General features: G+C 45.4%; 1 protein-coding gene across 6 annotated transcripts in view; it reads right to left on the bottom strand.

Moving 5' to 3' along the window:
• Positions 1-13,408, bottom strand: part of NUDT9 (nudix hydrolase 9) — a 30,896-nt gene extending 17,488 nt beyond the window's left edge. The window contains exons 1-4 of one of the 6 annotated variants that reach the window (XM_059722277.1): positions 13,266-13,350; positions 11,730-11,934; positions 8,464-8,703; positions 6,550-6,645 (exon numbers count right to left, since the gene is read on the bottom strand). In XM_059722277.1, coding sequence (XP_059578260.1) covers positions 6,550-6,645; positions 8,464-8,703; positions 11,730-11,863 — 470 coding nt within the window. In that variant the 5' untranslated portion in view covers positions 11,864-11,934; positions 13,266-13,350. Of the gene's footprint in view, positions 1-6,549; positions 6,646-8,463; positions 8,704-11,729; positions 11,935-12,890; positions 13,213-13,265 lie in introns of those variants that run through there. The other 5 variants (XM_059722281.1, XM_059722276.1, XM_059722278.1 and 2 more) reach the window with 5 other exon arrangements.
• Positions 13,409-13,663: the final 255 nt, after the last annotated feature.

Genomic DNA, 13,663 nt, shown 5'->3' with positions numbered 1-13,663 from the left:
GGAAACATCAACAATGTCCCTAGCCGGGGTGAAAGCGCGGAAGGCAGAAAAGCTGACCCCCGCTCAGGAGTTCGCCCAATGCACCCGATACTTGAAGGAGGGGGGGGAACCCACCCCCGCGGACTGGTTCAACTGTCCGGATTTGGTGCCTGAGTCACGGGGCCATGAGCTCCTCGTTCAGCTGCAGGAGGATTTAGAAACTAAGGGCCGTCACAAGCTGAAGTGGGGTCTAATTAAATGGAAAAAGGGAAAGATGATCAATGTGCTGTTGCGTGCAGTAACGGGCCTACTGAGGGAATAGGCGAATCTGGAGGCTCAGACGTATACTTGCGGGTAAAGAATCGCTGGAGCGGACAGCAAAGGGCTCCGGAGCAGCGTTTCTTAACAGTGCCGGCCGCATGATGTTGCTAGCAGAAAATGGCGGCGAAAGAAGCCCGAGCTACCCGGGGAACCAGGAAAGGAGGGGCAGAGTTTTGGAAGACCCGTCAGGGATTCCCTTGGTGACTCCACCCCCTGAGGTGACCTCATTCCCTGCAACTACGCCTCTTTACCACAGGGAGGGGGCAATGGGAGGAGGAATGTACCCAATGCTCCCAGACACAGAATTTAACCCTCTCTCTGACGCAGCTTACCCGATAGCAGTGACAAAGCATGTTGAGGATGAAGAAGGTACCACGTGTACCACCACTATCTCTCGTACACACACCAGACCAGAGATTCAAGAGCTTTGCAAAGACTCTAAAATCAGGCTGGAAGAAACCTAGGCCATATGGTTAGGAAGACTGATAGTGGAATTTGGATCAGACACTCTGGATAAAGAAGAAGCGAGTGCCCTGACGCGACAAGCAGCGTGGAGTGGAGGGCGCGCTACTGATTTGAATGTGGTCACGGACAGTGCCCACTGGCCCATCCCGCTCCCAGCGCTTGTGGTAGGACAGGTGACCCACAAATTTCACACCTGGCACGAGGGTTGCCCGAAGAAGGCTACAGCAGAACAACTTCTCCTGGCTATAGTTGGAGTGTCTTATCTCTCATGGAGCCCAAGAACAAATCCTATGGGACTAACAGCAGTCCAGCGAAAAGAGAGATGGGCTCATCGTCACCTATCGGACCCCGGGGCAATTCCAACGCCCTTGGAAGCCATAGATGCCTGCGTGGAGGTGTACAGAGGAGCGAATGCTGTTACACTCCGACTCTTCTTGAACCCGATAGCAGGACAACCAGTGGGAAGTCTTTTAGGCCATCTCCCACGATTACAGGCACTTATGAAGCAAGGTGAGGAAGCTTCTAATGACACAAGGGATCGACCTTCAGCGTACCTGGCTGCAACATTGAGACCTAGGCGTCCAGGGTATATCCCTCGACGAGAGCCATAGGGATCACCTCCAAGGACCCCAAAAGAAAGAATCTCAAAAGAAAGAACACTGAAGGAAAGGACTATGTTCGGATTTCTTCTTGCTCACTCCGGACTAACAAAGGCTCAATTGAGACTTTTGGGAGACAAGGCCCAGACCAGTATGGCTGAAGCAATGGGATTTAATTTTGAGGATCCGTCAAAAAACGAGTAATGGCCGTCGGCTCTGCCGGCGGCCTTCCTCAACTCAGACCTGATCCTACTGATTCTCGACCATATGCTGAACTCACTGTTTACAATCCTACCGATCCGGATGACAAACAACAGGTATCCTTCCTTCTTGACACTGGAGCTCAGACCAATGTGATTACCTCGATGATACCTCATCAAAAGACCACCAAGACGATCAAGGTACAAGGGCTTAACGCTATCGCTGTCACAACAAAGGTTAAGTTTTGGGTTCAGGACCACCGATATCCCCTAGAAGCTGTTCTAGGGGGCATCAATATTTTAGGAATCCCGGGGATAAAGACGCTTGACCTCAGGGAACAAGTGCTACAGGCATTACCCGTAATTATCCCAGAGCAGGACTGGCATCGACCAACGCTTCGTGACACTTCCACCTGGCAATATCGGCCAATCCCAACTAAGGATTCTCTGAAACAGTCCCTTACTAACCTTCTACAACGACTTGAGCGACGAGGCTGTATTAAGACCGTAACAGCCAGCACCTACCTATCATCAGGATGGGGAGTGGCGAAACCTGGGAAGCCTAATGCCCGGTTGGTCGTGGACTATCGAGAAGTCAATAAAAGGTGCCAAGTACTGCAACAACCTAATCTGTCTACTCTGCCACAGTGTATGCTTGAAATGGCACAGTTCCAGCAAAGTCCGTGGGTCGGAGTTACATTAGATCTGAAAAATATGTTCTTTTCTATCCCAATAACTGATCCGGAGGGAATACTGAATATGTGTATTGATGGTATCATGTACAGGTGGACAGTTTGTCCGCAAGGATATAGTAACGCTCCATCATTAGCCACTGGTGCCATGAATAACACCCTGAAGAATTTTCGAGCCTTGCACTCTCTTCCCCCAGAAAAAGAATTAAAAATTTGGAGTTATGTGGATGATATTGCCATCATGGGTCGCAACAGCTCTGTATTTGCCGGTGTAGTAAGTCAACTGGTTGCTCACCTTCAAAGTGAGGGATGGACCATCAACAAGGAAAAGTCAAGCCTACATCCTGTAGATGACATTACGTTCCTTGGCACTCGATACACTGGTTCCATCCGCCACGGAGTTTCGCATGAGGGTCCTAACATCGATCCACTAAAAACATTCCACCCTGTCACTAAGAGGCATTTTCAACAGCTTTTGGGTCATTTAAATTGGTATCGACATTATATTGGACCTAGTGATTTGGCACTCCTTACTAAATTACAGCGACAGATTCGTGACAAGTCCCGAAAGTCCACGCCTTGGACGGAAAAGGATCAGCAGAATCTGCTTCGCCTGCTAACCACGGTTAAAGGTACACAACTCCATGCCATCGATCTGGGTGAGTCACTAATCATAACCCTTGGATTCACCACCAATCACGTGTGGGCTGTCGTGCATAACCCCCGCGATGAGTTAGTATATACGGCCCACAAGACGCTTCAAGCGGCACAACATAGATATGGAGCTATGGGAAAGATTCTCCTAGCTGAACAACTGGTGGAGCCGTTAGCAAGGGGGCATGGGACGTTACGCGCTCCTGGTGCCACATTGTTACCCTTGCTGGACGCGGGAAGAATCGACCCACATTTTCAAGGGGAATCTAAGACCTGGAATACGCTAGTACTAACCCACCATTATAATTGGCATTGTTGGAGGTTGGAAGACACGGTACCTGATCCAAGCCCAGAAGATGAGGAAAAGGTTCCTACGCTGTATGGAATTTCCGCCCCAGAGTGGATGGCCTCGGACGGAACCTCCCGACATGAAGGAGCCTATGGATACTACTGTAAAGCTTGTCATGATAAGGGAATTTTTCAAGCTGACCCAGATGATAATTCGTCCCAAAAATGTTAATTATTAGGATTCCTGAAGGTACTGGAACATTGCTTGATGTATCATAACGATACACTCCCAGTTCCGATCATCGCGATTGACTCACAGTATATCTACAAAATTCTTACAAGCACAGCTTTTCCCACCGAAAACCTGGAAGATTGGCGAGACATCTGGAGGACGTTAACTAGATTTGTACGCCTTCCATTGATTAGGCACACTAAGTCCCATCGTTCAGATACTGATCCAGTGCATGAGGTAATTGATAAGCTCTTGAAGGATCCACTCCGGACCGACATAGCTTTGCCTGTCACATCTACCACTGATCCTGAAGCAAATCCATTCCTCGCGTGGCTTCACGAAAATTGGGGTCACCCAGGACCTCAGGTTTGTCATCAACGTTGGTGCCGAACCATTACAGAACCGGCCTCATATGGAGCCAGGCGGGATTGGGAAAAGGTAGCTCAGGCCTGTAAAACATGTGCTAAAGAAAAGTGTCATAAAACCAAGCATCAGATTGGAGCTTTCAATCCTTCTCAGTTTCAGGCCGGAAAAGTTTGGCAGGTGGATTTACTGGGACCCCTCCCAGGGTCTAAAACGCCAAATAAAGGACTAGTTGTGGTTGATTTGGGGACCAGACAGTTGCAGGTTATTCCCTTGCAAAAAAGCAATGCCACTGCTGTTATTGCTGCCTTAACTGCTGTGTTTGCCACCTAGCAGCCTCCTCATGAAATTCAGTCTGATGGAGGACCTCCGTTCAACTCTAATGCTTTGGATAAGTTTGCTCGTCTTCACAATGTGGCATGGCATCTTCATCTGCCATACCACCCGCAGTCCAACGGCATTGTGGAGAGACACATAGGTTTATACAAGGAGCAGCTTCGCCTTAGAGGAGGAGGGACATTTAAAAATTGGACTAAATTTAATCACGATGTCCTTATTTCACTAAACACTACTAAGCCGTTATGGGACGAAGCTAATGTCCAGAAACCCTCACCTTGGGAGCCCAAGTTCCAACCTGACGAATTGGTGTGGATTTCAATACCTCACCCTCATCAGTCTCATCCACAAGTTCACAAAGGGACAGTTCAACAGCCGGGACAATATCCCAATACCTATTCTGTCCAACTGGAAGAGAAGCCTGATTGTCCCCCTATTGTTGTTCATCACAACTGGATGACACGCCGTTCCGATGTTCACCCAGTATCCTTACAGTGAAACCAGTTATGATTCTTCCTCGTTGTGTTTTGTCTTGTTATTCTGTTTTCTTCACAGGTTTGACCCCAGCAAAAGCGGTAATCCACAACCACCTGATTGTGAGACCAAACTGCAATCCATTCGAAGCTAGAAAGTGATAATTGTGAGGGAGGCACTGAGACGACAAAAAACCCATCTACTCAGGACTTGTTATGGCATTATTTTATTTTGTTAAGTGTTTACTGACATTGTCTGTTATAGGAGAAGACGGACCGAAGCGGAATGTTCTCCAATCAGACGATGATCAGCAGTTGTTATGTGTTCAAAGTTATTTGTTTATATATTTATATATATATTGGTTGTGAAGGCTTTGCCAAGTCAGTGAATCCTCTAACAAAGATGCCGTATGATGTGCTCATGTGTCGAAAGTTCCAGTTGTGCCGTTGGCAAGGGGGCATGTCATAACCCAGTGAGTTTGGTGCCTCGGCACTATGGAATTTTCTTGACACACGAGAGCCTCTTGCACAGCGAGGGTTTTTGTTGCATAAAGAACCCGCGTGCAGGAGAGTGTTCCTGCCACTTTTGCAGCTGCTTTTGCAGGATGCATTTTCTCTTTGCAGCACGGAGGTGCACGGTGCAAAGAGTTCCCGCCATTCGGATGTAAATTCATGCCCCGCAATTGGCTAGTGCTAAATTATTCATACGTGGCGGCCGGTAATTGGCTTGCTGGCCGTTTAAAAACTAGCGCGACTTCCGCCCAAGTCAAAGAACTTTGAGCACGCTGCAGAGTGCCTCTTAGAGATCCAACTTGCGGCTACCTGATCGATAGACTGATCACCTATCGATCCTTCTTCCCGTCGCCGAACGCAGTCCCAGACGTACCCTTTTCCCGCCAGCTTGAATTACGGACGAGTTTACTGGCATTGGCCTCGCCAGCTGGAGCAACTCACATTGTTGTCCAGATGACCGAACCGTTTCCGTCGCAGCCACCCGCGACGTAAGTAAAGTTTTTTGCAACCATTAAGCTTGTCAGCCTCTCTATTCACCAGCCCGCCCTGACGAATGGGTAAATTCTGAATCACCTCGAGTCGGTTAAGCCCGGCCAAGACACTCCTGAGGGCTCTAACTTACTCCTAGCTCAAAGGAAAGGATGAAAGGCAATGGGATGGGATCATATAGCTGTACCACCTAAGGGGCAATCTAGGAAAGAAATGGTGACAGAGCTGCTGGATCAGTTCTACACACCAGTTTAAGGACAGAACCAAAAGAGCATAGTTCACTCCTTGTTCTCCTGTGCTGGGCGAGGTAGCACCCCCCCTTTCCTCCCAATATGGGCTGTCTAATTGGATGGTTTACATAAGAATTACTTGGCACATTACATGAAAAAACTCAAACATCCTACAATCTTGGCTTCAGCTTGCTAGTCAACTCTCTCACAACTTGGGTATGAAATACAGGAAAGGAGGTCTAGTATAAATATGAACTTGAAGCACAAACAAGTTCCAATACCAAGGTCCAGATTCACTTTTGCTCCAGCGAAGTACAAAGTGCATCACCATTTGAAATAAAGGTCACTGCATCTGAAGTAAAAGAAATATGCATCCAGAGATGGGAGTATCTACAAGGGAGGGAGCAGGGAGAATGGGAAGGCAGCATTTCCTCAAAAGGCTGAAATATGCTAAACCCACACATCCTATAGCTGATGTGGTAATGCCATCACCCACCCTTGGGTGATATTAGCTAGAGGCCTACCAGTTCCTTGGGCTGCTACAACCCTGTTGGCAGACTTTCTGGAGCCCAGCGTTTGCACAAATAGATGCACAAAGACAATGCACACTTCTAGTCTAGCATATAATACCTACTAAACCAGGTACAAACTGACATTAAGGAACCTCTAAAATAATATCATCATAGAAAACAGCAAGGGAGAAAGGGACACCTACCTGGGCCGCCCATTTTCAATCTTATACAAGCCACTCAGACTCTTCCTCTCCACTTGTCCATCTTTCTCATTAAACTTGAGAGAAAATTGTTTGTCACTGGTTTCAGAACAGAATGCAAATAGCAAGTTAATAAACACATCACTCTTCATTACAAAGTTTGTAAATCCATCCAAAATGGCCACAACAGCAGCTGCCACACAAACAGTGCTTGGCTCATCAAATAGCACAGAACTGAATTTTATCCCCATTTTCCAACTGCAATTATAGCCATTAAAATATCAACAGCTGCTAATGGCAGATCTTCGCGGTACTTAGAACTGGGGAGATACAGATTTAATTTTTACGTTTCTAATATATTCACTGTATGTTGCATTTGCTTTCTGTTCAAATGTTTTTTGTTTATAGTCAAAAGAATTCTGATCAAAATTTAATATTTCATATTTATTTTGACAAAGATAAAAAAAATTCTGTGTTTCAAAATGTTTTTAAAGTATTTTGAGAAATTAGTATACAACAGAACACTGAGTTTTGAAACTAGAAATGGATAAAATTTCTCACTGGTTGGCAACAATTTACCAAATGTCAAGCCTAAGAAGAATATTTACTGAGCACTTGTTTCATTTCAGCAAATATTAATGCCACCTGTACCTTTTAAACCCTCCCCTCAGAAGTCTGTAAAGGAGCATTCATATGTCCAAAGGTAAGTTGGGCATTGTTCAAAATGGTTTGTCAAATATTTGTAACTTCAAATTACTCATTCATTTTCTCTGAAACTTGGTTCACTAAGAAGATAAGGTGGACATCTGAAAATAGATCAGGACTTAAGAATCATGAACAATTAGCGAGAAAATTCACTATGATATTTTGGCTACTTTGCACTAGCATAGCTTAGTCAGTTCTCAAGAGCCTGAAGTAGAAGGTGCTGTACAATAATATAGCCACTAATAAATATGTACGTATGTTAGTGCAGCAAAGTCAGGAAATATGAAAGTTAAGACTAAGACATTGAGTATAACCTTATTCTGCACTCCCCTGATACATCTGTGTATATATACAAAACCTAGGATAAACTGTACAGTAAGCTTAGATATGCACGCATATCTAATGTTGCAGAAAAAGGCATATGGTATTTTTTTAATACAATACAATCACATAATTAGAAAGGGCATCCGAGTGAAGCAGATTTATAGCTGGGCATTCAGTCTTCTGCACTTCTTGACTGCAAAAGCTCAACTCTAGAACTTCATTTCTACATTTTTGTTGTTTTGCAAATACAAGCAAATGAACATTCTCGTAGATCAGGGGTGTTCAATCCCCGGCCCATGGGCCAGATCTGATCCACAGAGCTGTGACAGCCAGCCAGCTGGGCTCCCCCACAGGTAAGAAAATCTGGCAGCAGGGCAGCATTAATTGCCACTCCCCTATGGCTAAGTGTCTGGACCCAGGGGGAGCCCAGTGGGCCAGATGGTGTGGCCCTGCACACCACATCAGTTGTGCAGGGCTGGGGTGGCATTGAGGCACAATTTGGGTAGTGACCCTGTGAGGGATCTGGTCCATAGACTGGCCCTGCACCACTGATCCTGCATGCCAGGCTAAAAGTTTGAGCACCACTGATGTAGATTACAAAAAACTCTGTCTTGACAGAGCCACAGCAAGGTTCTAGCTCCACAATGTCTGAAAGGACAGACTGAGAGTACTGTGCCATTATACTTATCTCACTGTTTGGAAGGGAGCTCTTCTCCTGCATCAGTAACCCTTTTTACTATCATAGAATTAAGTATATCACAGGACTAGCTACATCTGTAATTTCTAACTGTGCCAAGTACATCCATCCATCCATCCATCCATTCAAGACCACCAACACCTCTTCTAAAGCCACAAGCTCTCAATTTCTGTTGGATAGACACTGCTCACCTGATCTGAGGATCTGCCCACTTGGGTCCAACCAAGATGGATGCTGCTGTGTACTCCACAGGGCTGTAATCCTTCCACTCAACTAACCAGCCCACTTTGTCACTGGGGACTTTGCTACGCTCAACACTTGATCCTGGATAAGGAGAAGTGAGTGCTTTGCTGTGGTGGGACTTCTCCTTTGAGTCATAACAGCTTGACATATTGACAGAGTAAAGATGAAACCAATGTGCTGGATATACACTATTGAGGAAGGGGAAAAAAAACGTAAGTGTTACACATGTGTTACAAGTCATGTGCACTTGTATGGTGCAGGGATAACAGGATGCTCTTCACTTCCATGCCTGTCTTCACTGTGTTACTATCAATTACTCAAGAGGGATAAAGACTCTCTCTCAGTACGAAACCTTTTGAAACATATTCTGGTCTGTTTGGGTAGACTGAGATGTTTTCTTTTGAAATGCAAACAGCAATTGTTTGGTATTGGTGCCTCTGCTCTAATACGCACTGAGAATCGTGCCATAGCTGTTAGATTTGCACACCAGTGCCAAATGCAAACCATGTTTTCTCCAAGGTGTAAATAGGGTGAAGGGAATTTTCCAACACTTGATTCAGCAACTCTCTCACTGCCTATCAAGTCATATTATAAAATACATTCACATCAAATAGCATGGTCCAGATGCACAAAAATTATATGAGGCAAAGTTCTTTATGGGTTATATCTTTTTCTGGACCAATTACATGGCTGGGATAAAATTAAACAAGCTTTGAAATGCAAGCCATTGCTTCAAAATTGGAATGCCTTGCATTTGGAAGCTTGTCTAACTTTATCCCAACCATGCTGTTGTCTAATAAAAGATACCACCTATTGAAATCCCTGCTTCTTGTATAATTCCTGGACCATCACAGCTACATCACTCCAACATTAACAAAACAAAAAATATAAAACTTAAACACAGTCTAGCTGCAAATAGAAACTAAACACTAAATTAATAAATCTGATTTGGGGAAATATCTATATATGACACATTGCAAACCTACAAATCAACCCTACTCTGGGCGAAACTGTGGCAATACACAAAGTTTTAATGAAGTTATTTAATTCAAAGTCTGAACATTCCACATAGAAAAAACTTAAAACATTGAGAAAAAGGTAGAAAATCAATAACATATTTGTCAGAGAAACATATACATAATATCAGCTGACCACTTATTTACCTGCATTTCAGTAAACCAGAGAAGTTCCCACCTCTGAATTTTCTATTCTCTGGCCTTAATTGTATAACTTCTCCAGGACTGTATTTTACAGGTATCACCATATTTGTATAGCCTAATTATCAATTGCTACATTACAACTCTGTAATATTTATCTAGGCCTGAAAGTTCAAAACACGTGCATGAATTCTGCCCCTAGGAATTCAATAAACTAACTGATACAGCCAATTCAAGTCAGGCAGGAGACCCCATTTGTTTTACGGGGTCTTTAATTACTCAACATTTCATATTGCAAGATGGAGCATTTAAATATGTACAAAATATCCTCCTTCAGCAGTCGTGATCAAGGATGATCATTTTCCACAACTGTCTTTTTTGTGGGTCCCAAGATGGCTAACGAGGCCAATCCAGGATTGACAGATTCTGTTGCAACTGTGTTGCAGTGGGGTGGGTGGCGCTAGATTCTTGGTTTGGTCTGTGACATGCTGTTTCTACCACTGCCACTTTTCTGTCTCCTGTTGTTGTCATAAGGTTTCAAAGTACTGAGATCCTTGCAAAAGACACTTCCTCCATTTGGGGTGGTCCTGGGCAACAGTCTCCCTTTCATACCAGCAGCTCCCTCCTCCTCCCCAACCTTCTGCCCTCCCTCCCACTCCCCACGCAGGCTGCAAGGCCAGGCAGCAGTGGCCGTGAGGATGGTTGGCTCCCATTTATTTTTAGTAAGTTTTTTTTGTGGATTTCACAGACAATGCCCTCAGCTAATTAAATCAATCCCTGGAAGGCAGGAAGACCATCACAATGAACGTGCTGCTTACATGAACTTTGTCAAAGAATGCCAGATGCATTTAAGTGCAACTGAGCTTTGGGACTCTGTTTCTGATTAGTTACCACGTATGTCTATGACTTGGCAAAATACTGCTTTACAATTCCAACCAATTCAGCAGACACAGAACATGTGATCTTAGTTTATAGACAAGTCTTAACAACATGGAGACACAGGACATCAACTGCAACTGCTGGTGGATGCTGCATGCTAGAGTTTAGCAACTCAAATGAATGTTTTTTTATTAACGTTAGCATAAATTAGTACATTAGTAGTAATACTCAGAGTAATAATATGACAAACTGTACAATATAATTACTTTCCACAGAATTTGCTATTAAATTATATGGTATAAGCCTCTCCACCAATCAGTACCATGGGGCAGGACCACTGAAACATATCCAGGAAATAGCTACAGAATTTGCTCTTTATGCCACAAACAACCCATGAAAACTGTTTAGTCTCACCGTGATTAGAGTAGATCCCTAGCTATAATATATAAACATACTATTAAAACACCTATTTAGAACATCCTACATATAAAATAGGTTTATCAATACAGAACCTCATACACAATGAAAGACTGTGGTCTGAGCAAAACAATTCAACAAACGGAAAGAAATACATTACGTTCTTAGTTACACTTTCCTTGTACGGAAGTGGTGGGATTCCAGGTGACATCATAGCTCAACCTGGAGTACAGTGCTACTTTTGTGGAGTACAGTGCTACTTTTGCTTTGGTTTGTTCAACGTGACAGGTATGAAAATATATCACATGTACTTATATTCAATACAACAGAAGTCACTATATTGCTTTTTTAAAAGTGAAAAGTTAAGATTTGTTTAGGTTTTCACACTTCCATGGACAATAAAATACTTTGAGACATTTAAGATCTGGCTTGATTTCTCAGACACATTTACAATCTTCCCATCTAACAAGATATTAGTCACTGAAGGGGAATATTTAACTTGGTCATTTGCAACTAGTTTAGTACATCTAGATGATGCAGGATTTTGGATAATAACATATGAAATACTTTGCTGCTTCTAGGCAAATTGTAACTGGATGACAAATTAATCCCAGATCCTGTCTAACTTTACATATGGATAACCCCACTCTCATATTTAAGGGCAAGCACATATTTAAAGGATCTAGTCCTCAGACCTCAAGCTGGTCTCCTCATTGATTAGGGAGTAGAAGCAAATGGCAAAGCTGTTTTAGTTTAAATACCTGTAGGCCACTTCCCTGAGTGGCTGGAGTAGTGGGTGGAGGAGGTGGCAACTAGAGGCCGGAAGACCAACTGCAGACAGACTGACAGTGAGAGACACCACAGTGACAGTCCGAGCCAGGCAGCACCTTGCCATCACATGCAGGAAGTGCACCAAAAACTATGGGTCTCCGAGCCAGAAACATCCGATTGTAGATGCTTCATTCCCTATAAGAAGTAGCCATGTTTATTTATTCTATAGAATGGTTCATCAGAAAAATAAAGATAGTGAACCTGATTATACTTTTGCCAGTTTTAGAGGCATAACTCTACTGACTGCAGTGAAATCAAACCATCTTTTTGGCAGTGACCCAGTAATTTTAAAACTGTGCATTTTAGATCTCGCGTTAAAATGAATGAAAAACCCTAGCAAGCAAAGCACCTCCTATTATGCTTTTCCACACAGCAAAGTCTCCCTTAAAAACTCATGCTTGGGTTTATTCAATGACAATAAGCGGCAGTTAGGTAAACCTGTCACTGTTTTCATCTCATCAAAAGGCATCACAGGCTCAGCTTCTAGTCTGCACCAATTAATCATAGAAAATTAGGGTTGGAAGGGACCTCAGGAGGTCACATCTAGTCCAACCCCCTGCTCAAAGCAGGACCATTCCCAGCTAGATCATCCCAGCCAAAGCTTTGTCTAGCCAGGTCTTAAAAACCTGCAAGGATGGAGCTTCCACCACTTCTCTGGGTAACCTGTTCCAGTGTTTTACTACCCGCCTAGTGAGAAAGTTATCGTACTATTGAACCTAGACTTCCGTTGCTGCAACTTGAGACAGTTGCTCTCCATGTTCTGTCATGGATTTAAACGACCACGATTTACACACGTATGCCCAAAAGGCTTTCTGCAGGATTTTTTTTGCCTGGCAGCACCATTTGCTCTGCTGTGGTGGGCTGAAGCTTGGCAAGAGCACAGAAGAGCTCGATCCCTTGCCCCCATGAACCCTGGTGTTGGGGAGGTGTCCTTTAGGGGCCCTGCCACACATTCAAATGCAGGCTGGCTGGAAACCACCTCCAGCCCTATTACACCAGCGCTTCCTAACCTTGTCCTCAGCATGACCCCATTTATGGCCCCATTTCCTCAGCATGGCCCCTCACACCCAACCCACAGCTCCCCACCCCACCTGCTAACATTGCAACCCCATTTGGGAACCGCTGTGCTCCACGTTTTCATGCACCGACTCCGTAGCCGGTCGGCTTTCTTTCACCAAAGGGTCCTTTTCAGCCTGTGATCGTTCCTGTAGGTGCGGACGGTCCACGTGTATCGCGCAATCGGTTTGGCAGCGAACGGCGGAATCGACCGGTTAACATTTACTGCCAGCCAGTGGTGCTACATGCGTAACGTGTGACAGGGTCCCGAGCCTGCGCAGAGAAACAAGCCGCCCCCGACTCGGCCGCGCCGAGCACCTGCCCCCAACACCAGGAGCTTGAAGCTGGCGATTCCCCCGCCAGGAGAGGGAAGATGGCCCTTTCCCCTCCCCTCCCTTACGGCCGCTTACCGCCCCGGGCAACTCAAGCCTCCTGCAGACACCAACGCTGCACCACCCCGCCCTCTCCGCAAGAGGCGGCTGGTGATAGGGCAACCGCCGCGTCCATCACTCCCCATCCACCACCCGATTGGGCTCGTCGTTTCCGGTAGCTGCTGATTGGGGCACTGTGTCACCTGCCCCACTCCGCCCCGCCCCCGCAGCCTCGGTCTCGCCCTCGCCCTCGAGCCGTTTTGTTCTTTCCTACGCGCTGGGGACGCAAGCGCCAGCTGCCAAGCCGCGGGTTCCTTCCCGAGCGCGAGCGCTCCAACAGGTCTGACATCGGGGGCGGGGGCGCCTCCCGATTGGCTGCGCTCCTCACACTCGCCGAGGGAGGGGGTGGGAGCAATGTGCCCTTTCAGAAACGTAGG

This window comes from Alligator mississippiensis, chromosome 2, assembly GCF_030867095.1.
Source record: "Alligator mississippiensis isolate rAllMis1 chromosome 2, rAllMis1, whole genome shotgun sequence".
NCBI lineage: Eukaryota > Metazoa > Chordata > Crocodylia > Alligatoridae > Alligator > Alligator mississippiensis.
The sequence above is the reverse complement of the archived record's forward strand: the minus strand, read 5'-3'. Positions and strand labels throughout refer to the sequence as shown.